This window comes from Onthophagus taurus, chromosome 2 (genome assembly GCF_036711975.1).
Source record: "Onthophagus taurus isolate NC chromosome 2, IU_Otau_3.0, whole genome shotgun sequence".
Classification (NCBI taxonomy): Eukaryota; Metazoa; Arthropoda; class Insecta; order Coleoptera; family Scarabaeidae; genus Onthophagus; species Onthophagus taurus.
In genome coordinates this window covers 13,961,059-13,989,055 of record NC_091967.1, presented here as the reverse complement: position 1 = coordinate 13,989,055, position 27,997 = coordinate 13,961,059, and the positions used below count along the sequence as shown (strand labels likewise).

The window sequence follows — 27,997 nt, the reverse complement described above, 5'->3', positions numbered from 1 at the left end:
GGCCTTTTTTGCCCTCAAGAACTTTCATATCCAAAAATAAAAAAACGGCTCCTGGTTAGGTATAAGGTGGCTAAAGACCATGTTACTCTTCTGATTTGTTCAAACGATATAACTTTACTATAATGCTGGAAAATTAATGAAGAGTCGCGCGGTGAATTGAAAAATCCACATTGAATGGTTGCTGGAGGAAAATCTGGCCAAATGTTGTCACAACAGAGAGAGATGAGTTTGTTGGGTCATTACCAGGGAGATGGTTTAATGATCATCATTCAACTGACAGATATTGAAGAGCTACTTGAGTCACATGATTCTGAACCGAAAGAAGAAGAGCTGGCAGATTTAGTAACTGATGATAAATTATGAATGCAGTGACAGTGATGAAAATAATGAAAATACTTTTCCAGCTATGTTAACTCTTTAACTCTCAAAACAGTTATTAAGTGTTTAGAAATGGGAGTAAGACTAACAGATATGTTGATCGAAAAGGATTCTATAACAATGAAACAAAACAGCGCAAAATCATATTTTTTTTTTATTTTAGAGGTAAGTTTAAACTTCAGATCAGTTCCAAATCTATGAATTCGCGAACTAAATATAACAACCTATTTAACTATATAAACAATAGTGTATTCATTTTGTGTTATTAACAAAATAAATAATATATTTCCAATAAATGAATATTTATTAAATGATTTATTATTGTAATTCAAAGAAAAAGGAAAGAAAATAAAGGTAATTATTAAAGTAAACCATAAAAAATATTTAACATGATTTATTTTTATTAAGTCTTTACATATGTACAATTTCTTATATACATTAGTGTTTATTATTTAGATTTTAGGCACTGTACTTCTTATACAATGGGATAAATGAATCGTTAAAAATGCGACTTGACTAGTAAATACAAAATAAAAATTAAATGTTAAAAGAAGTAATTAAGGAAAGTATGAGCTAATAATGATACGGTACAAAAACAAAAAAAAAATAATAGAGAAACTTAATAAGTGAATAATAATAATAATACAACGTTAATACATAATGACTATTATAAGTATGAGCTTAACGAAAGCTGCAATTAAAAAAAGGAATAATAATTAATAAGATAACATCTGGAAGCAAAATTTTAATAAATACCAAAGTAGGAAGGTTTTTATTTAATTAGGTAAAATATTGCGTCCCTTTCTTCTTCACATCGATTAATTATTATCGCCAAACTCGAACCGTTTACCTAGTAAGTACCTAGTGATTTTCCTATTTTTAATTTTTTTTTTTTAATCTAAAAACACGAAAGAAAAAAATGTCCGCTTAACGTTTTTACAGCATTTCACACGTTTTTCGTATCGTTAGTTTTTAAATTTTGGTATTACTTAAACAACATTAAAGTGAATTCGCAACAGGTGTATGTATTTGATTATCTATAAGGGGAGTAAAAAAATTGACTATGCAAATTCATCCAACGCGGAAAAAAACATCTTTTACAAAATATACTTATTATAATATGTAAATTTCATGTACACTTTGATTATGATTTTTTTTTGCGGATTTTGTTTTAAAAGAGAAAAAAAAACATTATAAATAAAATATAATAAAATAAAAATACACAGACGGAAAATAATAAATACAATTTTAACTTCATTTACGGTTGAAAACCACGTAATCTCAAAATATTTATCAAATGAAATTGTGGGTTTTAATCGTTAATGAAAATACCATAGAAAGAAAAAGTTGATTTGAATAATAATAATAAAACGGTAAACAAAACCTTTTTAATTAATTTTTAATCGATTGAATATATATTTTATAATATATATTTCGAAGTCACCTGACGAAGCAGCAGTCTTATCACAAAAAGGCGTCGACATCGTTCAAAAAAAAACCCAGTGCGTGTGTAACAATAACTAGCTTAATGCTCCGTTTGAACGCGGGAAAATTATCCCGGAAAATGTACAATTATACATTGATATAGATTAGCCACAGCCATGAAGACTAACGTTTTTTTATATCCCCCCTCTCCTCCATCTCCATCATTTTAACCTTATTTCGATAGGGTATCGTCAGACGCAACATAAGGGTAAGGTTAGGAAGATGTACTTTTTTGCCATCGTGTATATTTTAAAACATTTAGGAAAGATGTGCATTATTATATTATTTAAAAGGTTATCTGTGTCATTCCTTGTAAGCTTAGACAAGACTTTTAAAAACAGTTACTTGTTCTTTTTAAAATTTTCTTTAGTTTTCCAGATTATAAATTATCCTACATTCATTTATACTTAATCTTCTGTTACTGTGATTATGTAAAACATCTTTGTTAACGCTAATAATTATTATAATTCTATACCATCTCATAAATGTAACAATATCTTGCGATAACCTTTAACTATTATTGTACAAGGCGATTCAAATTTAATATTTGGAAAGAATAAGGTTGAAACACTAAAAAATAACAAATTGATGAGTACTAAATTTATATTAAAAAGGGAAGATGACGATTTCATGCTTGTTTATGCAAAAAATGTAAGGAAGAAAGATACAAAGAATCGAAATTGTTCCGCAATAAAATAATTGTTGAATGTTTCGAATAAAATATCATACTTGAATTAAATCATATCAATCCATGCATCATTATACATAAGTAATGAAAGTTGCACAAAAACCAAATATGTATTCATATTAAGCAAACAATTTGGCGTAGTAGATAACAACTAAAATACAAACAATACTTTAATTCAGAGAGGCCACTCAAACTATGCCATTCAAGATAGTCTGCTTAGTTTTTATGTTGACTGGATTAGTTGGATTTTAAATTCCGCCATCTTAAAAAAGGGACTCAAACGCACAGAATAACCAGAAAAGTCACTGGGGGTATCCCGCCAAAATTGATTTTTCTGCGTCTTTGCAGTGACGTTATGATTTAGATACCCCAAGTGACTTATCTGGTTATTCTGTGTCACACTCTTCTTTCTGCTTGTAACTGTACATTTTTAGCAAGTGCATGGCGAGCATTCTTTGGCATGTCCAAACTTGCGCGTAGCAGAATTGTGTCCTGCGAACGCTGCGCGTTGCTGAAACGCATTTGCCGCTCTATATTTGGAGACACCTTTATACTTTGTGACCTCAACATCACCCAAGGTTTGTGACCAATATATGGATGGATCATAGCTAAGTATCACGTGAGATGGTGTGTGATGACGTACTTGCATGTTCGGTAGATCAAAAGCATCTTGTAACGTTCTTTGGGATTGCAGTTCCTTATTCTGACATGGATTTAGAAATTCCAAGATCAATGTTGATGCTCAATAGCTTCCTTGTATTGAAAATGTTAACTAACGTAAACATTTCTTTGTTTGTTTTCAGTAAACTGTTTTCAGTAAAATTGGTACCAATCATACAAAGGCATGTTGCTTTGCATCCTCCTAGATTCTACTAGATTATAGTATCTCAACCGTTGCAGCTAATCTATGACATAGAAGTTAAAAATGGATTATATATAACAAGAAATAAAAAGAAGAATCGGAATGGCAAAAGATTTGGGGAGACTGGTTAAAATCTGGGTAAACCGTCTCTGCAAAGAAACCAAAACAAGATGAAGTGTTTCCTATTGCAACATATGGCTCAGAATCTTAGACCATGAATGCTGCACGTCGAAGGAGAATTGAAGCTATTGAAGTGATATGTTGCCGATGAATGTTGAAAATACAACAATCCAGCTTCGCATACTTAAATTCTTCGGTCATGCAATGCCGCAATTTTTACCTTTTACTATTCTTTGTACCCAAAAAGGGCTGCGCAATTCCGATACCTTGTTCAAAATAAAGATATTTCAAATGGCATAAGAGATATTTATGGTTTGGTGTAATTACATAAATATATATCTATTCAGGCTATATTCCCTTTTGACTTTTACACTATATTGAACTATTTGGTTTTATACTGATCGTTTCAATTATTCAAACCCAACACCAAATGAGCAAGTGAGTAATAATTAAAACTTAAATGTGAGATGTAAATGTTGTACCAGATAACAAATATATTTTTAAGAGTACTTATCATGTTGGTTAAATCATGTCTAATTCCGAATTACAATAAGTCCAGGAACTAACTGCTTGGAAGGACAAAGATAAAATTCTCTTCGACTATATTTTTTGACTACAAATAGGAAAGATTTTGAAACATAATGGTTCAAACAGCACAAGAATAATGGGGTAAAAACGAAGGCAGAAAACATAACAAAAAATTGCCAGTAATTAAAAAATAGGATAAAAATGCTTTTTGATACACTTCTATTTGTAGCATGTACCAACAAAGCGTAATTACAGAAAGATTTTTTTAGTTTCAATTATTTATTGAAATTTTATCCAAGCTTGCAAAACTACTTTTAATTCTTCTTTATTATAATCTACTCATAACCAGTTGTTATTGGCCAATAAATTAATAACCATTAAATAAATGAAAATGACTCATTCCCAAGGATGATAAAACACATTACCAAATTTATAACAACTCAAACAGTATTTTTACATTCCCTTATTATTTCAAAAATTAAATTTGTATCACCTTGTATCGTGGCATGCAATAAATTTTGACTGTCAATGACAACGACAGAATCATTTAATCTTATGCCCTTTTTAAATTCATATAATTCGTTGTTATACTATTATTTTATGCAGTTATTTTTTGTTAAAGTTTCCTAACCTCCTAACTAACGACACTTTCCCCACAGCGATATTTAAATATTCCCAAAACGTATTTTGAATAATAAATTAAATAAAAACGCTACGATTAAATAATGTAAATTTAAATTGTTATGATATGGCCGAAACGAATCATAAACTAATGATTCTTTCGGCAGAACAACGAATGCACGTAATTGCACAATTTTGAGCAGTGGATGTGGTGCTATGCCAGCTGCTGCTAGCAAGTCGACGATTCCCACAGGCGGTTGTTATTCAAGATGACATGGTTAGGGGGCAACGGAGCCGGCTGCTTACCGCCAGCTATAAAAAATAGATAGCAACAACTACAACAAAAATAACCTAAAAAACCTTCTCAGTTATCCAAGATGATTTTGATATTCATTATTGTTTTTTTTTTTTTCGTTTTTCATTTCTTTGTAAGTTAACACAATAGGAGTGATATGGGTTGGGGTTAAGTTAGTTCACACAATGCCATGCAATCAGTCCGAAGTGTGGGTGGGGGGTGAAAATACCATGCTTTCAGTCCGTTACGTGGTCGAGGCTAAAGAAACAAAAAAATAATGTGAAAGAAAATAAAAATTTTAAGTTGTATAATAATTATAAAGAATTATTTCAAAGTTTTCTATGGCTTTTTTTGTGGTTATCATAAAGAGGCGACTAAAAAATTATAAAATATAATATAGAGTAAGTAATAAATTAATATGTAGAAAGCCAAAAAGATAGCTATATCTTAAAGTCATAAGTATTTACAAGATAGGATAAACATTTATTTTATTTCAGCAAATGGTTATTATTCATTTTATATACACATTATCTAAGAATAATCTTTAGTCCAGGTATTCTATGCCTGGAAGAGTTATGCAACAATTCTTAATGTTGAACTAGAACTAACACTATCATTAGAACTAACAGTAGACCTAGAATTTAAGAACAAAGTCTTTTAAAAAAGTGTTTGATGTTTCATGTTTGATTCCATGTTGCAACCTTCTTCACATCGAACTTATTTCTGAAGAAATTTAAGAAATAAGAAAGGTCAAATACTTTTTTAAAAGACGCACAGCTTAATCCGAAGATTTCTAAGGTCTACTGTTAATTCCATTGATAGTGTCAGTGTTAGTTCAATTAACATTGGCAGTGAAAGTCTTCATACCTACATTCTTAAATAAGTAACAAGTTCAACACCTTAAAGAGTTGCATTACTCCCATTGAAGTTGGTTGCAAAAAATGAAATAAATGTTTTTTTTTGTTAATTTGAATACCTTGCAAAAGTCATGTTTGATTGCCAAACAAAAATTACTTCTACAATAAAAAATAAAATGTTAACTTTGAAATTATTCTGTATAGTTTAGTGATTGAACATAAATACATGCAAAAAAAATAGACTACATTTAACAAAACCGTTATTTCAAACACCTACGAAGAAAGGGGGGCCAACACCAAACTTACATAATGAAGTCTTAAAATTCTGCATATAGAAAAGTAGGTTTTGCAAGCTGCATCTTCAAAAATATAGATCCATTTACTACATCGAAGCAAAGCGCATAAAAAAATCGCAACATAAATAATAAAAAAACAGCTTTGCTATTAACAAATTAAAATATTGCTATTAATATTCATACTGTGACATCAAAACTTATCTTAATAATCGAATTAAGACCACTTTTATCATCATCTCATTACACTTCAAGCAGTTACTAATTATGATTTCTAGATAATTTGCATGCTAAATTTAGCAAATTAAAATAAATGTTTGTTTCATTTTTGATTGTACATAATGATGGAAAAAGTGTCCAATAAAAAAAAATGGTCTGAATCAATTTGTGATCTTTGATTTACCTGGTTTCCCATAAATTTTTTCAACACCTTTAAATTTTGGCGGTGCCGGAAATGTGCTAACATCCGGAAATTTGAACCTCGCTTCGAAATCGGATGGCGACGAAGACTGTCTACTTAGGTTATTGTCTTTCATGGAGTAGATTCTCGGTGGAGGTGGAGGCGCGTTGCCATTGGAAGACAAAGAGGGCTAAATTAAAAATTAATTAATGAAATTATTAGTTGTAATAAACTTTATAATATTAGGATTTATTGACATTAAATTGAAATTTTTATAACGTAATGCTAATTTTTTGAACGACCCTATAGGTAACGGTAAAATCAAGACATTATAATTATCTCAAAAACAGCTTATTGGATTTTTGTTATGGTTTATGTGATGACGAACCAGGTTTACTTATCTGAATCCTTCCAACAATTTTATACAGGTACTTATTTATTAATTTTTTGTATTATTTAGTAATTATTTGAATTACTTACTGGAGGTGGAGGTACAGTTCTTGGAGGTACATGTGGCGCAGTTCTATGTGGAGGAACAGGAGGTGGTTGATTTGGAGCAGTAACCATGGACGGCGGTGGCGGAGGCGGCGCGTGTCCCGGATGTTTAATACTTTTACTAGACGTAAGAGACACTTGAGATCCATAGCCACCAGGCTGTTGAGGAATTGATGGAGGTGGTCCCTTTGGTCTATCAGCCATTGGTGCTCTATGTCCTTTTTGATGTATACTCGCTAAAGCGTCTTTTATATCCGGCTTCAAATTTCTCACCGTCCCGAAATTAGAAATATTCTTTTCAAGCGTTCCCGGGCTTTGAGGAGACGGTGACCGAGGATTTTTCATACTTTGCGTCCGGTTTAAAGGTTTTATTTTTCCGTTAAGAACCGGCGGCTTAGGAGCAACGTTCGGTTTACCATAACTCGGTTTTGGATGGAGATTTGTTGGTCGGTTGCTGATCTCCGAACTTTCCGTAACGCCAATGTTTGAATTACTGACCGCTCGTTTGTGCAAGGCGCTTCGGTTGTGTTCGAAAGTAATCGACGATAAATCGGACACGCTGCCTGGTTTTGTGTGCACGTGGTGATTTGCGCTACCGTTTCTACTCGGAACTGGAAATTTCCTTGGCGTGTTATCATCGGAACTGGGTGTTCTACTTGGAGCTGGAGGAGGAGGACCCCTATTTTTATTGTCGTTCGCCATTCGTTTTTTAATTTCATTCTGCGTATTGACAAAGTTTTTTTGTTGTACGGTTGAATCTGGTGATCTTTGGCTAGTCGTTCCATGACCATTACTATTATTTGATGAATGATTACCACCTTTATAAAAAAGAATTTATTTATTAAAAAAATGATTAAATTAAAATTAACGTTTAAATTATAAATCTTACTGATTGCCATGGGTATATGGAAAAACATGTTAACTATTTTACTTATATAATAATCTCCTCATAAGTCTCCACCTCCTCTTTTAAATGGTATAATTAAGTAATGGACAAAAATAAATTTGACTCAACCATTATGACATTTAAAATAATACTAAATTTTTTTTAGATGTCTTTGCAATGGGTATTTTCAATTTTAAATATTGATACTGATATTAAATCTATATATATTACAAAATTATCATTGACGTAATAAATATTTAATAAAGTTATAAAAATTGTATTCAGTTTTAACAATTAACTTTTTTTATTATACGCAACTTGTTAAACTTCTTGATTCACTTGAAATTCCAAATTAATAAAGCGGGTTTAACCAATCATTATTATTTTGTGATTCTGCACACAAGGAACGTTCGAGCTCATTTTGACAAATTTCTCTAAAATCTGTAAATTCAGCGGTGGACTGTTAAAAGTCTCCCAGACTTCAGAATGTCTTTGGATAGCCAATCCATAATTCCTTCAGTCAGTTATTGTACCTTCTTGAAAAAAAAATTTGTGTGAAAGCCAACAATATTATAATAAAGATAAATGATGTAATTTAAAGTTTCAAGTAAAGGTAAGTAAGCTGATGTAAGTACAGCGAATTTCGTTCCGTTTTGGCTATCGGTGAGTAGAAGGGTCATAGGTGTCGTTATTTGACAAATGGAGGAACTTTTTTATCGAATAATTTTTTAAGGAATAAAGTCAAGCGAAGATGAAAAGCTTAAGTGGCTAATTAAAACTTTAGTAAAAATCTTGCGCTCTCTAGCAATCTTGTTCAATAATTGTGAATACGCCTTAAAAAGCTTTAGTGTCAATATCTTTATACAAAATGAAGATGAAAAGTTTGTAGTAGTTATGAACGAGGTAATTTTTACTTTCAATAATTCTTGTTATGAAGAAACAGATTCATATGAGAAACGCAGCCAAAGATAAAGTAGAAAAACGGAAAAATAGGGAAGAAGACTTAAACGAAAGTGCACTATTTCAACAATTCGTCATTCAACACCATGTTTTCGTGTCGACATAATAAACAAGTTCATAGTATAAACAAAAAGATATGCTAACCAAATTAGACTAAATATGAGATGTCTGACGTGCAGAATTTTGCAAGTTAAGTTCAAAAAATTTCTAGCACTCTTCCTTTTAGATTAACGCATCTTCTTCTGGCATTATTCCAAAAAGTGTTAAGTTTACAAGAGTTAAGTTATCAATGAATGCACATCAAAGTTTAAGTTGAAACCAGTCTGTCCTTGGAACCAGTTTATATATTCGGAAGGTCAGTAATGAATATTGTGTCACTGAACTTCAATTTGTTTCAGAATGGCTTTAGAATCTCCTCTCCATACCGCTGGAGGTACAGAAAATAAAACCTAAAATCTGGATTTGTATATCTTGGAGGTAATGATCATTGATATCACTTTATTCATTGTCTAAAAGGATACATATGAGAGTATAGATTAACATATTCTATAAAAGCGTTTTAGTTATTAACATAATTAAGAAAGTATGTAAATTACAAATTATACATGCAAAATACTGCTCCTAGTGTCCACTTAGCTTTTTTAATTTTTTTTCAAAAGTATAACCGTTTTTCGGTATAAATGAATAATAAATCATAGAAATAGAAACTTATGTTAATCTTACTCATCATTAGTTGAAAGAAATCAAAACAATTTTAGTTGTATATAAGTTCATTGTGGAGACCATTAAACTACTAAATTGATTTTAAAAAATTCTTGCCACTAATTTGTTTGAACTCAATTTTGATAATTTTTAAATATAAAAAGTAGATAGTTTTATACGAATATTATTATTAGATAAATGCATTAAAATATTTGATAAAAGTTTTATGGGTTTTTATAACCTCATAGCAATTTTCATTATTACTTTTTAATCAAAAATATAGAGTAATTTCCTCTATTAATATTAATTAAACATAAACCGCAATTGTAATAAGTTTTCCCATTTTAATCAATACTCAAACATATATTTTTAACCAAAACCATGACTATAATCAAATTCCCCACGGGTATCAATAACAAATTTATCTTTTTTTAGTATACTTACCAACGGGGCGTAATTTTGGTATTTGCCCGCCGGGAAATAAAGCAGCTAAACCTACAAGTCCATTTGGAGGTCCTGACGGTGTTGGTCCTGATGGTCTCGCATCATTATTATTAGATGTATTACTATTATTATTGCTGACATTTGATAATTTTCCTAAAAGAAAATTAATAATATAAATTAGATATCTTATTTCCAAGCAAAATTAAAATAACATCCTTGATTAAATTCTTATTTAATAAACATTATTTATACAGGAAATGATGGAGACAGGAAAATAAATAAAAATTGATTATCAAAAATAAATTAAGTCAACACCTCCACAAAAATGTTATCAGTTTAATTCAACATAGTATTTGATATATACTAGAAGACGTCACTAAAGAAAAATAAAAAGGTTTTTGTTAAAAATAAAGCGGACTACTCGAGTGTAACGAGTGTAAAGAGAAGATATGAAGGATAAAAATGTTCCATCTGGTGACTCATAAATATTTTATCAACAAGGTATAGATAACAGAGGTCTGCGTGTAAAATTGGATATGTGAAATATATTATATCAAAACCACACGAATCTCGTATATCTATGTAATACGAAATCCATATTTCAAACAGTGACATATATACGATTACAAGATGAGTTGAAATGTTCAAAGAAAATGACTAACAATAAGACTCAATGTTTAAGGTCGTCGTACAGATGACTAATAAATAGAAATTTTTAAGCAGGGATATTGAACTAAGAAAGAATAAACAGTTCAATAAACAAAGCTTCCATTAAGAAGCAAAAATAATACAACAAAAAATAATTGATAATAAATTAATTACAAAAATTAATACAAATAAGAAGATTAAACAAGAAAAAGTGTTTCTTATCTTTAAATATTATCTATCCTTCATTGGTTTATCCTATTATTAACTGAATTACGAAGTTTATTAATATTATCATTTTTATTTTTTGTACTTTTTTGGAATAAATAATATTAGACATTTGTGCACAAATAATTTAATATTATGCAATAACTTCTAAATTGTAATAAAAAAATTTATTGGCAATTAACTTCCCTTCTTTATATCGCAATAAAAATATATTACTATTTTATTGAAAAAGTTAAAACATAAAGAATCAACCTATACAACTGCAATATAGGATACTTTAAGGACTGTTACAAAAATAAATTTGGAATGTTTTTAATGAGATGAAAGTTAAAAGAAATAACTTTCCAACTTTATGGATATTTCTATACATCGTCTATGTGAAAAATAATAAAGAATGAAGATAAGTTTAAACCTAACGTAAACAAATTGTTTAAAATTTCCAATTTAAATATTCACTGAAAGTAGATGGTAGTCATTGTTTAAATATGTTAAAGATATACCGCTCCTATCTCCTGGATGATCTAATCTTTTTCTAAATAGCAAGTATGCACACACAGTGAAACATTTAAAATGACTTAAAACTTGCGAAATTTACCATCGCAGTTGCTAAAATTCAAATTTTATGATTTTAGAGAAATTCCGAATTAAATGTTTATTTAAATGATCTTTAGATCTGTAATGTGTTGTGATTAAACTGTTATTAATAGATTATATAACCTTATTTTTCAACAGATCTGATTCTTCGAGAGCCATTATGAATTACGAGATATTATTGTTATTAGTTGACAACGTAGGCTGACACTTGGAGAGGTCTTGGAGATAATCAAGCACCGAAATCAGATAGACTACATTCTTATCAACAAACGAAATATCCAAAGAAGAAGAAGACAACAAAATTGCAGGATATGGAAAAATTATCAACACTATTTTGAGTGCTTTGGAGTTTGTCTCAAAATGTCTCAATACTTGAAAGATGTCCAAGAAATTCTTCGGGGTCTTGTAATTTTTGTGTTATTTTCTTTGAATATATCCATAAAAGGGTTTATGAGAGAATGCAACACTCACATCAGTAATAGTAGTGTTTCCCTTTCTGCTTAATTTGGTTCTTATCGACATTCGAATTAGATAAACCATTTTGGAGATTGTCAGTGTAACATGATTTTTAATGATTAGTCTTGGTTGAACATGGTCTCAACAAACGATGGGAACTTTAGTGATGATAATCTTTGGCATTAAGGTAACAAAAATGATGTTAGGAATGATTATAGGATTAAGACGACTGAAATACATCATTCTTAAAATTAATATAGAGAACATCTTTATGTTATTTTTTATCTTTATATTACATCTTTATAACCACAAGAATGAGAAAAAGCACGGTCTAAAGAAATGTTTCACAAATCACTATTACGTTGATAAAAAGACTAAATCTCAGACGATATAGAATTTTTCTTTATATTCAAACACCTAACGCTAAAAGGAAATTCCCACAACTATATTATCCGTTTTGAAAAATCGATTTCGCTCGGTTCAATAGCAATGACTCACTATTCAGACAAGATTTCAGAATAACCACATTCAGAGATTACTTTGAAAACGAATATCTTTCAACATAAAATATGAATTTATAACTATTTCATAGGAACCGCTATCGCAAAAGTTAGCAAGTTAGGAAGCGTGTTTCCTCTCATGGTATCCGATAAGATATTTGGCAAATTTTAAACCGACATCAAATATTTGCCCAACGTGTCGATTGAAACCGAATAGAGATAATGTTAAAAACAAATATCTCAAAAACTATAGATAAAATTAAATTATTACAGAGTTAACAGATTTTAATTTGGTTTTGAAGATCTGATCAATTTCAAAATTTACTAGTGGTTAAAAAACAATATTTTCAAAACTTTGCTTGTCAACATACTGTAGGTGATACCGAAGATTGATAGCTGAAAATATTAACTACGTTGCTTTCATTATCCAATTTCGGACGTTGTGAATCTTTCGCCATGCTTTAATTTTAGATTTTCTGATCAATATTCATAAGATCACAAGAGTATAATAAGTATTGAAGCGCTCACTAATTAAATAACGACAAGACTAACTGTTGTTTTGCCTATTCATAGAGAAATTTTGCTGGGCGTTTTAAAGATTTATGAAAGAACACTCTATTCTCAACTTGTCCAACATTTTTTGCCTTTGCTTGTGTATCACATACCATAGATCTGTGCATTTGTAGTGCTGTAGTCATATTTAAGCAAACGAATTAATGCTCTGAGCTTGATGATATCAATACTGCAGGGATCAATTCTAGCAAAATATTTCAACTTTTAGAACCCTTTTAAAGACCAACTAATTGATACTGCTGTCTATAACATCAATGACTTTCTAGCTACTTTGGAATTATACTGTAATGATTTCAAAGTCCAAAAAGAATGTGGAATTGTTACAAGACTCTGAAAAAGTCTAGATTTGCATTGCTAATTTCAGTGTTCAGGGAAACATTTAACTATGGAAGCAAGCCAATCCAAAGGCCAAGAAGAATTTTGGAGTTACACTACTTGAATTCCTGATATCAACTGGAGTGATAAATTCCATGCATAATTTTGAGGTTCAAAGAAATCTAGTATAACACTATACAGATTTCAGATTCCAAGAATAAATTTCGATTACAACACTGCACAAATTTCAGAACATGAAGCAACATAAATTCGTTTAAATACCAAAGCCTGCCATTAAATGGTTTCAGAACTCATTTATATATCACGTTTTTATATTAGTCATAGGTAATATTTGACCCTCTCTATTTAGAATACTTAATATTGTACCATAACAAGATTAGATTACTTGGTGTTTGTATATTAATTAAAATGTTATAGCCTTTGTCTAAGTAAACATCAGAAAGGCATTAAATATATTTAGATTAAAACATAAAAACTGTTTACAAAAAAAAATCTAAAAAGAACATGTTTTTTTTTCAAGGCTGGTTAAGTTGGTTAACTTTAACCCCACCAATTTTTAAGTCACCTTTAAATAATAATAGGTCATAAAATAAGTCCAAATAGAAATCAATCCATTTAAAGATGACTAATACTTATCATCACTTAAAAAAGAAGCATTGCAAAATAATAAACATAACAATTTAATAAAAAACAACTTCATTAAACAAACTTTATCCTTCATATTTTCCCAACAATTTCAAACAACATTAAAAACCACTCCTATTCCTTAGAATAGAGTGTAATTATTTAGAAATTGATCTGTATTCTTCAACAAAACACATGAAAGTGATTCAAACACATGACACCTTAACCTAATTTGATTTACCTTACATCTAACCAACTAACCTGGTATGCAAGGGCCACTTTTATCAACGGTAACAGTCTTTTTCAAGTTTTTTCCTTTTCTTATAGCACTGAGCAGGGCATCTCTTTGATCGCCACCTCCTTTACTTGGAGCAGCTTGAGGCGTAAAAGCTGGCGGTGGCGGCGGCCCCCCAATTGGTGGAGGCGGAGGCGGCGGCCCCGGCATTCGTTTTTCTTATTAAATACTAAAAACTATTAAATTTTAATAAAACTTTTAACTCTACATTTTTGTGAGAACTTTTTCAAGGCTAAAATTATACTTCTTTTAATAGATTATTAATTGATTATACATAAAAAATACGAGTATTTATAGTTAACGTGTTGTTTTTCTCGAAAAGATTATTAACATACCTATAAAAATAAATAAATATAAACTATAACGTAGCCAGATAGCACCGAGGAGTTGAGGGGCAGTGCAAATGTGTGTGTGTGTAATTACACGGGGGCATTACACATGCTGTTGAGTTTACGTAAACGATTCACTTCCGGTTTAAACCGACGATCACCAAAACAATCACAATTAATAAACTTTTGATTAGTTATTTATAAAAAAATAAATAAATAGAGATTTTTTGATTAACCGTATTTTCTTTTTGATGACAACCCGTAAACTGGTCGCAATGGCGATAGGTTATGCGCATGCGTTTAAATTTTTTTTAGAGATGTCCGTTTATACTCTAAACGCCGAGTTTGTGCAGTAATAAATCACGTTTTGAAAGTGATTATGATTATTTTACCATTTTAAATGCAAAAAAATACAATAAATTAATTGTATTCGTTTTATCAACAGAAACTACTTCGAGACTTCATTCTAATTTTCGCTACGTTTTTTGCAGCATTTTATTCTAATTTAATTTCGGCTTATTAAAACTCCTTCGTGGCTTTTTTTAAGGTGAGATTTAATACATGTAATAAGTTTGACATTAGTTATGTCAAAAAAAATAATCAAAATTTTTGACATATTCAAACTGCCAATATTAAATAAACAAATTATTACCAACCTAATTTAAAAATATGATTAACAATAAAATATTTTACTTTACCTTTTTATATATTTATGAAGAAGTTGATAAACTTGAGTTGTTTACATTTCCCGCATCACTATAACTGCATAAATTCCGCGAGTAGGGTATAGTAAGTAATGATGATCCCAAATTGTTGAATCAAACAGAGTTGGCCGTGAAAGTAAGTACTTTTTTTTTAAATGACATCAAATTGACATCCGATTTGACATCAAATAACGGTTTAAAATGAAGAAATTATTTAAACTGAAGGTCTGTGACTAATTCGAAACGTTTACACATATCACTAACGGAGGAGTGTGAATCACCTCCTCTTCCTTTTTTTTTAAATGTTTTAACGAATTGGCGACATATCCTGTACAACTCGCGAGAGTATGGTTAAGCGACTGACAAAAACGCGTGTAAGTTCTGAACGTGAGGAGTGGTGTTGAATTGGATAGTACCGGTTGAACGCGGGGGCACCCACGGGGTCGATTATAAGGATCGTTTGTGCCACCTCGAAGCACTACTATATTTATAACCGTTGTAAACACAAGAGTTAACCCTGACAACAGGAGGGAGTTATTTTGTAGGCTCTGGAAATAGAAAAGAAAGCAAATCCCCGTGAGGGATTATTTTTACTATGCGCTTATCCGAAAGTGTAAATAAGAATATTCTAAGATAAGATATTTTTTTGTTTGATTAGATAAATTCGAGTTTGTGATTTTCGAGACCATGAAAATTAGCTTTTTTTAACGTATAAATAATTTAGCTGTTTAATACTTCTGATAAGGCTTGCAAGTCAAAAAGAATAAAAATAAACTAAAATCCATACAGAAAACTTTAATAACACAATATTCATTGTTAGTTAAATGAAGGTTTTAAGTCCAAAGTTTAACTTTAGCCTTTTATTTTGCCCAAGGGTTTAGAGCAAATCTAGGTCCTTGATGAACCTTAGTATTGCTTCAAAGTCTCCTTCCTTTATGTCAGTAGATGTCAGGCAAAACTGTCCGAAAATTTTGTGTCTTCGGCGATCTCTCAGTCACAGAGAAGATCGTTGCAACTCGACAAGTTTGATCCTCAGGTTGACCAATGATGCAGAGATGGCAACTTAGGACCACTCAAAAAAATTTGCGCGTCCTTAAGTTACCTTTGCTGAGGCATAAAAACTGATTGGTTTTCTTTTGCGACGAAATTATTATACTCTTCGTCTGTCTGTGTCTTGGAAGTTCTTTCCAGCGTAACGCTACCTTTAAGTGCTCTCATGTGTTAATGACTGTTGTTTGTAGTCCACAAGCTTACAGATTAACGTGTCATTAATGTTAAAACAAGTGTCAAATTTGAGTACAAGGTTTTGAATCTAAAAGTTGAGTCATAATGGTTTCCAAACATTTGACTTCCAAAATTAACAAAGGACAAAGTTTACAGTGATAATCTAGAGTTATAGAGTTTCTGGAAATAAGGTTTGGATCCTTACAGATCAGATTCCGCATCAAAAGTTTATGTGAATATATTACACCTTAGAAGCAATGTTGACTACAGGTAGAATGCGAGATAACACCAGAATTTACTTCATAATTACGGTAAACTTTCTACAGAATGAAGAATCGAAGGAAGTGTATGATCTGACCAGCCTAGAACAAAATTAAAGTACAAAATCCATGCAAAAAGTTTGGAGACGTCCACTATATTTGTACTGCAAATTTTGCGTACACTTTCTATTGGCAAAAACACCCTATACACACACTCTCTCTCTCCATCGACCGCCTTCCCTCTCCGTTTGTCTTGTCTCCTAATATGGCCGGCTGGTTCTTCCAGTTCTCTATTAGTCCTCATGCTATACTGCTATGTGATATTGTTCTTGACTGGTTGGTATATCTACACAGGCTTTAGTGACATTAATTAATTTGCCTAGTATGCCTAGTGTTGCCATGGCATCCCACAGCTTCACTCTCATGATGCTATCGTATGCCTGTTTAAAATCTATAAATAGATGAAATAATGTTCTGTTGTATTCCCAGCATTTCTTCATTATGTGCCTAATAGTGAATCTCTGATCTAGTGTTAATCAATTCTTTCATAAACCACACTGGTAATCTCCCATTTGATGTTCCACATACGCTGTCAATCATTCCAATAATATTAGGGAAAAGACTTTATATACTGTGTTAATAAAGGATATACCTTTATACTTTGTGCAGCGCATTTTATCCCGCTTTTCTATGTATAACACTTTCTTTCCTATGTACAATCTTCAAAAAAGATGTCATATACATAGGCGAGTTTTTTACAGCCTATAGCCGTTGGCCTATGACCTTGGACTTCCTCGTTTTCTCCGATTTGGCAGTATCCAGTTTATCATTTTCTTTGGCCATCTTTGACTCGTCATCCGTTGGTTTCCAGTATTCTAATCAGTACAAAATGTATCTAATGGAATTGCTGTTTGGAGCGATTTTGTGAGACATAACCATAGAACACTTGCTGGTAACACTACAGTCTGTTCAACAAATTTCCGTGCTGTTTTTAGACGTAAATTGATGTTGGCAGAAGATTCGTCGTCTTCACTTCCTCAACGATACAATGAACTTGAAAAGAATGAAAAATTATGGCCGAATGATTAGATTAATCGCCGCTGCTTGTTTATCAACAGTTCTCTATACTGATGAGAAGATTTTCACGATCGTGCCGCTTGGCTACCATCAGAACCAATATCAACTACTCAAGAAGGGTTAGCAGAAGACCGCAAAAATCAAAAATTGCAGCCATTTCCCTGCTTCTGTGATGGTTTTGGTCGGCATCAACAGTTACTAGACGTTCTAAAATCGGGGGTGGCGAAACACTTCGGTCTTCATTCATCAGCAAGACCGGGCGCTGTCATATTCGGACAAGATCACAATTGCTATTTGAGCAGAACTTCTTCCGGCCTCTGGGGCAAAGACGCCAATGGGTTACTCCGTTTCAGGAACACAATACGGCAGCGTAGAAGCACTCAAAACGGTTCTGATACGCGCCTGGGTCTCAATTTTTTTTTAAGCAGTGCAAAATGTTGGACATCGCCGACCTATTCTGATTATTTATTATTAAGGCAGATAGTAGTAAAATAATTGTAAAAGTTATTATGTCCACAGTGTTTTCTAAACAAAAACCAAAACCTTAAATATAATGTACAAGTGTCATAGCAGAAAATAAGATGGAGTACTAAAAGGAATTTTGGAGAGACTACACAATCTGGTTTCATGAACTGATAATACAGCATATTAAATTATCTCTTGCAAGTACATTTAATATCAATACATAAATTATAAACAAAATATATTAATATATCTTAAAATTAATCAATACATTTCTGCAATTTCAAACAATACAAAATCTTATTTAAGCAGTAGTATTATCCCTAGACGTTTTATAAACATTTTCCAAAGCGTTAGTAATCAGCCGTACATCTCCTTCAATAGTTTTCGCCCAATTCTCGACATCTCCAAGCTCCTTCAATGCAGTACTAAAAATTTCAACAATATTCAGCCACTGTTGAGTTTGCTTCGAAAAATTAGTTGCGCTAATATGTAATTGTTTAGCTTCGGCATCTAATCGTTTCTGATTTAAATAGGCTTGCGCCACTCTATGACAAAAAAAAATTTTAATTTGATTTAGAAAATAATTTAATAGATGTAAACTTTACCCCACATTTAAATGATCTACTAAAGCTTGAGTTAATTGACTAGCTGCGGCACATGCTTCTTTTCTTTTCATTTCTAAAATCAAAATTATTAATTTATTGAGGTTATGTGAAATATAAAAGTGAGGTTATGATTGATTTTATTATTAATAATTTGTTGTTACCTTGTATTTCTTTTGCCCCCTGTTGGATTGCATTGTGTTCTTTTACCATTGAAGATAACATTTTTATTGTTATTTTTTTTTAATAAAGCACTTAAATGAATTTGTTGTAAATCATATGATTATTGACAATCAGATCAATTAAATGAGCGCCCTCTATTGCATTATGAATCTACTATTAAAATTAAATCTTTTTATATAGATTTGTGTTAATATAACTTATTTCTCAATTATTGTTGTATTACTCTTAAAAATGAGAGTAATATATTTCTTATTCTTAATCTTAAAAATATATTTAGGTATATTTGCGTTTAAATTAAAAAAAAAGAAACATAACCTTAAAAACTTAACATAACCTTTAAATGTCTATTTAACTAAATAATAATAATCTTTTAGAATAATCCGGAATTATGGAAGAATTTTTAAATATAAAATGGTAATCTGGTTAAAATTTTAGTAGTAAAGCGTTCAAATTTGTTTGTTGTTGTTACTTATAGGAGAATACAACATCCTAATGAGTTGGATTACGGGTTAGATTATATTCCAGAAAGAGAGATTGCGAATTCTTATATTTACAATCCTCCCCAAATTGATACTGCGTCACCTAAACTAGTAGTTACAGAAAATGTTGCACCTATAGAAACTGTTTCAAAATCGAGCAATAAATTCAAATTAAAAACACAAATAAAATCCTTTTTGAATGCTATGGAACAGACAAAATGTTTAAATGCTTTACATATATTACAAATTGGAAAAAAAGGATTAAATTTGTATGATAGAGGATGTATGGAACTTTATAATGTAAAAGAATTCTACAAATAATTCAAAATTTATACTTATATGATTATATTTAATACTTATATGATTATATTTAATACTTATATGTTATTATAATTCTTATTAGAGTATTTTTTTAGAATGTTCACAACAAAATTATTGAAGAGAACCAAAAGTTTTTGCAATTTGCAAAAAAGAATTTTCTTAATCAAAAAGTAAAAGCGGGTTTTACAAAACCAATGCAGAATTATGCCGATTTAATACTCAAAAAGCAATTGGAAAGGTGCAAGAGTTATCCAGAACGTTATAAACAGATTGATACTTTTTTACATACTTACACTGAAGAAAATAATCCAATTGAAATGGTTCATTTAGGAAATTTATTAGAATTAGTAATTTGTATGATTATATATGTTTATTTATCTATATATTTTTTAAATATTTTAGGGTAGTTTAGCAAAATTTACTCGTCCTACATTAATAACACCGTATTATATTTGTTCACAAATGTTTCCAAACACTTTTCAAAAGTATCATTCAAAATTACCAGGTTTATATTGTTTCTAAATTATATTAAAAGTTGCTTAATTAAGTGTTTTTTAGTTAGTCAAGATGGAAACATAAAAAAATTACTCACATCTTGTGAAGCAGAAGTAGTTATATCTGCTAGTGGACTAAAAAGATTATTAAATTTCACTGAAATTAATTCTGGTTGGGAAATTCCAATTATAATAGAAGAAATTGATTATATAGAAAGTAAAAATTGTTTAAATTAATTAAATTTAAAATGAATTGTTTTAATTTTTTAGCTAATGGAATTAATACGAAAAGAAATATCATTTTTATAGACAAACCCTTACCAAAAATAAAAATAAATGAAGCAAACATAGTCGAAAAAAATGTTAAAATTGGTTTAAAAGCAAATTTTTGTACGCCAGAAGCTTTAAAGTAATTATTATCGCTTATAATTATAATTAATAAAGTCATTTTTTTAAGATATCCTAATTCTGAAGAGGTATTAAGCACAGAAACAATAGAAATAAATCCTATGAGGAAACAAAAAGCTAACACAAAAGAAGAAAATGTATCAAGTAATTCTAGAAAGCTTGATCATAATGTTTCATATCGGTTATGGCACCTCAGGCAAGAAAATGAAGAATCAACACTGATGAAAACTCGTTATAAAACGAAAGATGTAAAGGTTTTAGTTCGTTGTAAATTAGATGCTTGCGAAGCTATCGAAAATAATGTTTTACAACCTATCTCGTTACATGTAAAATTAGAGCATCAACCAGAATTTGGTGGTGGAATTCTAACAAAAACGGAATTGATAAGCCAATGGGTTTCATTATTTTTTAGACCTTATTCACAGTTGTGTAGATGTATGTAAATTTATTTGGATTTTTCTAAAACATTTCATGTATTATATTTTATTTTTTAGTTAGAGTTGTTTGTAAGTCAAAACAAATATTAACGTTAGAAAATTGTAATATTCAAAGTATTAAAAATGAATTGCTCACTTATCATAATTATAAACCATCTTTGGGCTTTGGGGCGTTATACAAATTATTTTTGGAACTTAAATCTTTATCGCCAGGAAATTATTTACTTCAACATTTACCAAACCAACCAAGTGTAACCTTATTACAATCAAGGTAAATATTTCTACACATTTTTTAAATTTAAAATCCTTAATGTTTAATTCTAGTGAGGATGGTAATTATAATTTACACAAAAATTATGATATCGAAAATTGGACTATAATTAGAAAATACGAAGATTGGTGTCCAATAGATTGCAGTTTAATCTTACCAAAGCATCAAACTTCAAAGCAAATGCCTGGATTATTTCCTCCAAATCTTAACAAAAAGCTTAAAGGAGGCAAACGTAAACCAAAGCTTACAAAGGCGCAAAAAAATAAAAACGCGAAAAAGAAGAAAATCAGTAAAAAAATCGTTAAAACTAAAGATGTAAATACAAGTTAAAAATAAAACAATTCTTTTTTAATAAATCTTTTTATTTCAATTTTATTAAGTAGTTCACACGGTTAATAAAAACCCATTCCTAACTTCAGTTAATTGATTTTTTTTCATATATTTACACATCAAATAGAATTGTTAAAGAACGCCTCTTCGAAACAAGTAGACAAACTAATAAAAAAAAATTAAACGGTTCTTGTTCGAGGGGGTTGAGAGATAACGTAAAGCCATAATATAGATTAAATTACATCCTATAAAGAGACAACAGAACGCGCGTGAGGGTTGGTGGGACACAGAGAAAACAAAAATAACAAATCTGCTTTGTCTATAATCGTTTCTCGTTAAAGTAGGAAAAATACAGTCTGTTTCTTTTTTTTTAATAATAAGATTAATAAAATTTACAGCTATCTGCTTAGTTTAGAGAAAAATGTGAACCTATGACAACTTTTTCGCTTTTTGATATAACGTATCCACCACTTTACTCATGCTTTGTATCGTCTCTAATGCCATTTCATATGTTTTATCTACTGCTGTTTCTTCAAACACTATTAAGACACCTGAAATTAATTAAAAATTATTTTAAAAAAAGTTAAAAAAAAATTAATATTAGATCTTTTCCTGCTTACCTTCACCTTGATCTAAAATTCCATGAAATTTCGCATCCAAAATCATTTGCGATAATTTCTTCTCAACTTGTGGCATTGGAAGTTTGATAGTTTTCGCGATATAATCGACTTCGACTCTTGAATAAGGTTCAATAATGCGACACAAATTCTGTTCCAACATATTGTCGTATAAAGTTCCCAAATGTGCTCTAACAATCACATCATCCTCCAATTCCGCTTTGTATTGTTTAACGGCCATTTGAAAATCGGCTAGGGAGCGTTTATGAGAAGCCTGAGCGACACTTTTCATCGCTTCAATATCACGACCGGCGTATTTAATCGCCAATTTACCGCTAACGATTTGCTGAACGTCTTCGGGGTTGTTCAACATGATTTTCGAAAGCAACATGTATTTTAACGCCGTTAAAGCTTTCGGCGATTCAACGCTATCGAAACCTTCAAACGCTTCGTAAAAGTAAGAATAGGCCGTTTTAAAATCCTTTTCATCGGCCGCGTGTAAAATACCTGATTGTAAATCCAGCGAAGCTTGCATTTTGGGCGGACAATAGATGGCATTTGCGGTCGTGCGGGCTGATGTGAGGGCGGCACGAGCTTTTTGCAAATTACTCAAAGCATGATAAGTTTTGCTTTCTAATAGTTGCACTTCGACGAGAAGGTTTTTATCATCTAACTTTTTTAATTCTTTTAATAAAGTTGATCCTAGTTGAAGCGCTTCCGTAAACATACCAGTATCGAAATAGAGGGCGATTAATCGAGCCTCTAATGATTGGCGAAGAAAAGTGCGTTTTTCTTCCTTCGCCCATTCTATACATTCTTTGCATAATTGCACTTCAATGCCGATTCCAGCTTCAAGATCGAGAAAGAAATCTACTAGGGATCTAACTAGTTTTGCAGCTTTTGCTTTACTGATTAAGCTTAGAAACGGTCTTGTTGCTTTTATTAAATCGGCAAGTTCTTTAGCTTTACCTAAACAAAACAAATATATTAATAAAAAAAAAAAATCATAACGATATTTAAATATTATTTAACGTAAAATTGAAATTATAATGAGCTTAAAAGTGTTTAAAGTTCATTTAAAAAAGTACCAGTTAACTATTTAAATATTCAAATTGATTCCAATTATTCATTAAATATATATTAAAGCTGTTATTAGTCTAGAGATAGATAAAAACGTTACTCATAATAAAGCTGTTTTTAAAGAATTAATGTATAGGGTATTATTATTTTATTGTTGATAATTGACAAACAGGATTTTTCAAAAAATTCCTATTAATTAAGTGTTTAATTATAAAATTTATTTGCGTCACCAAATTCACTAATGGTAAATAGACAACGAACTCCATTAATAATGCTTCCGTGTATTTCCGTCAAGAGCCATCTTATGTATGCCTCGATATGTCCTTCACTGATTTCTTATAAAATAATACAATATGTAAGGGAATATAACCCTAATCTTTGTTTTGTTACAATTGACAACAAAAGCTGATCTCTATCAGAATCCTGTTTTCGTCAAAATCGGCACTAGCATCCCAGTTATAAGATCGTTTCCACGTCTCAGATGGAATTTCAGGAAAGCTAACTGGTCTGCTTTCTCTAGTCATCTTGACAAATGCTTAGGTTGGATCCCATCAAAGAGCGTAAGCTATGGAAGATTGATGGAAGCTATAATAGCTGCAACAAAAGCATTTAGCAATTCCTAGAAGGTACCGCAGAAAGTATGTTCCTAGATGGTGCGAGGAGAAATTGGGAAGGCATGAAATTACAGAAGAACAGCGCCACAGTATTAATTTTGCATTAGCTGCAAGGCGCCAGAAATGAACTAAGACAGTTCAAAACCTAGAATTTCATAAATTGAAAAACCAACCAACCTAGTAAGACCAAACCAAGTGGCGTCCGATATAGTGTTAACCTCAAGAAAAGTCCTTGGTTTTGATGCCATTCATGTTGAGTTTCTAAAGCACAAAAGCAGATTTACTAGGCAATGACTTGCAAAGTTCTTCTCGGACATCTCCGTTAACTCATGAGAGCAAAAATCGTCGCCATTCTAAAACCAGGGATGCTAACGATACGCCAAAAAAACTACTACCCAATTGCACTTCTAACCATGACCTTTTTGAAAAATTGCTATACATATAACAGGATTACCCAAACAATACTACAGCTATGTGGAAACAGGATTTCAAAAGCAACTAAAATATCTCCTGGTTTCATTGACTTGTCAATTGCATACAATACCGTGGGGTGACACTGATGTTCTCAATGCCATACTATCTAACAGATGCATGACTTGGAATCATGAGTGACAAGACTAGTATCCAAATGAAATCGAACAATGGCTTCCCATAAGAATCGGTAGTCATGTCCGAAACCGCATCAAAGAAGTTCGGATACGCAAATGACTAGCAAACCATAACAAACGACCTGACTACCCTGGGGAGATAATTTCGCGGCTGACGATTGCAGCCAATACGGAAGTATCGTGCTTACACGTAAACAACATGATGGCCAACTTACAATCTACCTTCTCAGTCAGATTAAATAGTACTTACAATACCTAGGTGTTACCCTCGACAGAACGCTAAGCTTTAAAGAACATCTTACGAAGAAAACTGTAAAATTCAGAACCCGAAATAACATCCTGCAAAAGCTGAGAGGCACCACATAGAGCTCCTTAGCGTCCACACTTAAATCGACAGCATTGGGTCTGGTGTAGCGCGTCGAAGAGTACTGTGCACCGGTGTGTGTCCATAGTTCTAAACACTAGTCGTGTTGATGTCCAACTCCACCATGCAATGCATACTATATCAGACACAATCAAGTCCATATCCATTTACTGACTACCCCAACATGCCCGAGCATATGCTATTGTCTCCCTGACAATAACTGAGATCGTTTATCCAAAAACTACAGAAACTCCTCTTCATAGAGTGAAGATAAGAATTTCTGTTTCATCTGCTGGAAAGTGAGCCCATTCATATTAATGAGAAGCAGTAAAAGTGTTTACTTCCAAGTTGCCCAAGAAACGTTCAGCACCAAATGAGGTCATTCATCCAAAAAATACAGGGAACTCCTCGACATAGAGTGAAGATAAGAAGTCTGTGTCATCTGCTGGGAATTGAGCCCTTTCATGTTAGTGAGAAGCAGTAAAAGCGTACACTTCCAATTTGCCCAAGAAACTTTCAGCACCAAATGAGGTTGTTCACCCAAAAAATACAGGAACTCCTTGTCATAGAGCGAAGATAAGAACTTCTGTGTCATCTACTAGGAACTGAGCTCTTTCATATTAGTGAGAAGCAGTAAAAGGGTTCACTTCCAATTTGCCCAAAAAACGTTCAGCACCAAATGCGGTTGTTCATCCAAAAAATACTCCATAATAATAACTCATCATAGAGTGAAGGTAAGAACTTCTGTGTCATCTGCTGGATAGTGAGCCTGTTTGATATTAATCAGAAGCAGTAAAAGCGTTTACTTCCAAGTTGCCCAAGAAATGTTCAGCACCAAATGAGGTCATTCATCCAAAAAATAGAGGGAACTCCTTGACATAGAGTGAAGATAAGAAGTCTGTGTCATCTGCTGGGAATTGAGCCCTTTCATGTTAGTGAGAAGCAGTAAAAGCGTACACTTCCAATTTGCCCAAGAAACGTTCAGCATCAAATGAGGTCATTCATCCAAAAAATACAGGGAACTCCTCGACATAGAGTGAAGATAAGAAGTTTGTGTCATCTGCTGGGAAGTGAGCCCTTTCATGTTACTGAGAAGCAGTAAAAGCGTTCACTTCCAATTTGCCCAAGAAACGTTCAGCACCAAATGAGGTCATTTATCCAAAAAATACAGGGAACTCCTTGACATAGAGTGAAGATAAGAACTTCTGTGTCATCTATTGGGAAATGAGCCCTTTCATATTAGTGAGGAGCACTAAAAGCGTTCATTTCCAAGTTGCCCACAAGAAATGTTCAGCACCAAGTGAGGTTGTTCATCCAAAAAATACAGGAACTTCTCTTCATAGAGTAAAGATAAGAACTTATGTTTCATCTGCTGGGAAGTGATGCCTAATGACTTAAACAATAACAATTCCGAAACATAGATTTAATGCAAAAGAGAAGTCCATTTAAGAATAATGTGTAAACATTATTGTAATCTATTACTGTGACTTGCAAATTACAATTAAAACATCGGATATATTTAACTCATCTATTTTAAGAAGAAAAAAATAATAAGTTTATAACAAAAACAAATATTTGTTACAAAAATTAAGAACCAAATAATGATTATTTTTCATTATATTTGCGAAAATTTTTTGAAAAATTTCCTAAAATAACAAAGTTCATGCTTTGTTCATTGCTAAAATAGGTTATGTTCAACCTGATGACAATTTAAATCCATATTTACACCAAAAAGTCTTTGTTTCTTCTATAAAATCCAATTTATTTATTAATATTACCCAAAAAACAACCAAATTGCACTATTTTGATATTTAATGATTAAACTTTATTAAGATCAGCCCTGTGACTTGCAAATAAGACTTACAAATTACATATATTTGGCACGTTCCTGGCTTAAAAAAGGCCAAAAATATAAAAGCAAAACAACTTGAAATTAATCTTAAGTCAATAATAATCATAGTTTCTTTAAAAATTTACCATATTATCAGTAATAAAGTGATGTAAAACCCGTTAATGCTTCCTTACCTTCTTTTTTGTATTTTTCGCCCAAGTTTAATATATCCTGCTCCTTCGCCTTGATATCCTCATCGTTCTCCTCGTCCTCCTCTGCGCGTTTCAGTTTGTTTAACAGTATTATATCTTTTTCACGATTAGAATCAGATACAGATTGGGCTCTTTCGAACAACATCGCGCCAGCCATGATGAGAATCTAGAAAAGCACTGTCATCAGACTGACATGTTCCCAACGGGGACGACAGACAGAGAAAACCAGTAGTACTAAAATAAGATTTTCCACACAAGTTTTCGTACTAGAAAGTATACGGAGAATTACAATTATTTACTGCGCACAATACCTTTTTTCCTTCACTGATGACTATTCGCGATGTATTTTCAAAATAGCAAACGATTTTCTCCGGGAGAAATGTAAAAAAAAAATTAAAACAATATGGCGGGAAATTCAAATTGTAACCGGTAAAATTATGTAGAAGACGAAACTGATTCACAAAAATTGAACCAACGTTTTTTAAATTAGTAACGCTCACCTTACGTTTAAATTATAATTGACAAGTAATTTGTTGACAGCTTCTGTTTTTTTATATTAAAGTTTCTACCGGAAATCACTTTAACGATAAACGTGGTTAATCATTTCTTTTTTTGTTTTATTTTTTGAAGTTGGTACTGTACCCCAATAATAGAAATTAGAGGTAGTTTTTGTAATTTGCCCCCCACCACTTCCCGATTTAATTATTTTTTATATTTATTTATAACAAAATTTTATTTCATCCAACTCAACAACATGTTTTATTAAATTTAAAATAAAAGAGATTCAAAATGAATTTTTAGAAATCGAAGAAATCGAGTTTT

General features: G+C 31.4%; 4 protein-coding genes across 11 annotated transcripts; 1 reads left to right on the top strand and 3 right to left on the bottom strand.

The window, feature by feature from the left end:
* Window positions 1-757: 757 nt before the first annotated feature.
* On the bottom strand, window positions 758-15,382 carry LOC111427009 (Verprolin 1). 7 transcript variants are annotated; one of them, XM_071194329.1, is made up of 7 exons: window positions 14,601-14,997; window positions 14,232-14,441; window positions 10,015-10,167; window positions 7,008-7,840; window positions 6,531-6,717; window positions 6,141-6,216; window positions 758-4,994 (listed from the first exon to the last, which is right to left on the bottom strand). In XM_071194329.1, exons 2-6 carry the CDS (start codon window positions 14,413-14,415, stop codon window positions 6,152-6,154), a joined length of 1,422 nt encoding a protein of 473 aa, XP_071050430.1. In that variant the 5' UTR covers window positions 14,416-14,441; window positions 14,601-14,997; the 3' UTR covers window positions 758-4,994; window positions 6,141-6,151. The 7 variants fall into 7 exon arrangements, with proteins under 7 accessions (XP_071050430.1, XP_022917720.1, XP_022917722.1 ...); XM_023061952.2 differs by lacking the exons at window positions 6,141-6,216; window positions 14,601-14,997 and adding an exon at window positions 15,293-15,382; XM_023061954.2 differs by lacking the exons at window positions 6,141-6,216; window positions 14,601-14,997 and adding an exon at window positions 15,293-15,372 and having other exon boundaries at window positions 14,232-14,434.
* LOC111426996 (Interacts with the C terminus of ELL 2) lies at window positions 15,370-21,875 on the top strand. Its single transcript, XM_023061930.2, has 10 exons — window positions 15,370-15,434; window positions 19,484-19,523; window positions 19,585-19,888; window positions 20,005-20,256; window positions 20,312-20,414; window positions 20,468-20,620; window positions 20,674-20,812; window positions 20,861-21,246; window positions 21,306-21,519; window positions 21,573-21,875. The coding sequence occupies exons 2-10, from the start codon at window positions 19,498-19,500 to the stop codon at window positions 21,847-21,849; spliced, it is 1,854 nt and encodes a 617-aa protein (XP_022917698.1). The 5' UTR covers window positions 15,370-15,434; window positions 19,484-19,497; the 3' UTR covers window positions 21,850-21,875.
* On the bottom strand, window positions 18,508-19,236 carry LOC111427011 (biogenesis of lysosome-related organelles complex 1 subunit 1). The gene is made up of 3 exons (XM_023061959.2): window positions 19,091-19,236; window positions 18,930-19,002; window positions 18,508-18,869 (listed from the first exon to the last, which is right to left on the bottom strand). The coding sequence occupies exons 1-3, from the start codon at window positions 19,149-19,151 to the stop codon at window positions 18,626-18,628; spliced, it is 378 nt and encodes a 125-aa protein (XP_022917727.1). The 5' UTR covers window positions 19,152-19,236; the 3' UTR covers window positions 18,508-18,625.
* Window positions 21,861-27,782, bottom strand: LOC111426946 (regulatory particle non-ATPase 6). Of its 2 annotated transcripts, none has more exons than XM_023061857.2 (4): window positions 27,676-27,782; window positions 27,158-27,341; window positions 22,470-23,435; window positions 21,861-22,400 (listed from the first exon to the last, which is right to left on the bottom strand). In XM_023061857.2, exons 2-4 carry the CDS (start codon window positions 27,330-27,332, stop codon window positions 22,279-22,281), a joined length of 1,263 nt encoding a protein of 420 aa, XP_022917625.1. In that variant the 5' UTR covers window positions 27,333-27,341; window positions 27,676-27,782; the 3' UTR covers window positions 21,861-22,278. The 2 variants fall into 2 exon arrangements, with proteins under 2 accessions (XP_022917625.1, XP_022917626.1); XM_023061858.2 differs by lacking the exon at window positions 27,676-27,782 and adding an exon at window positions 27,487-27,585.
* Between the last annotated feature and the right edge of the window lie 215 nt (window positions 27,783-27,997).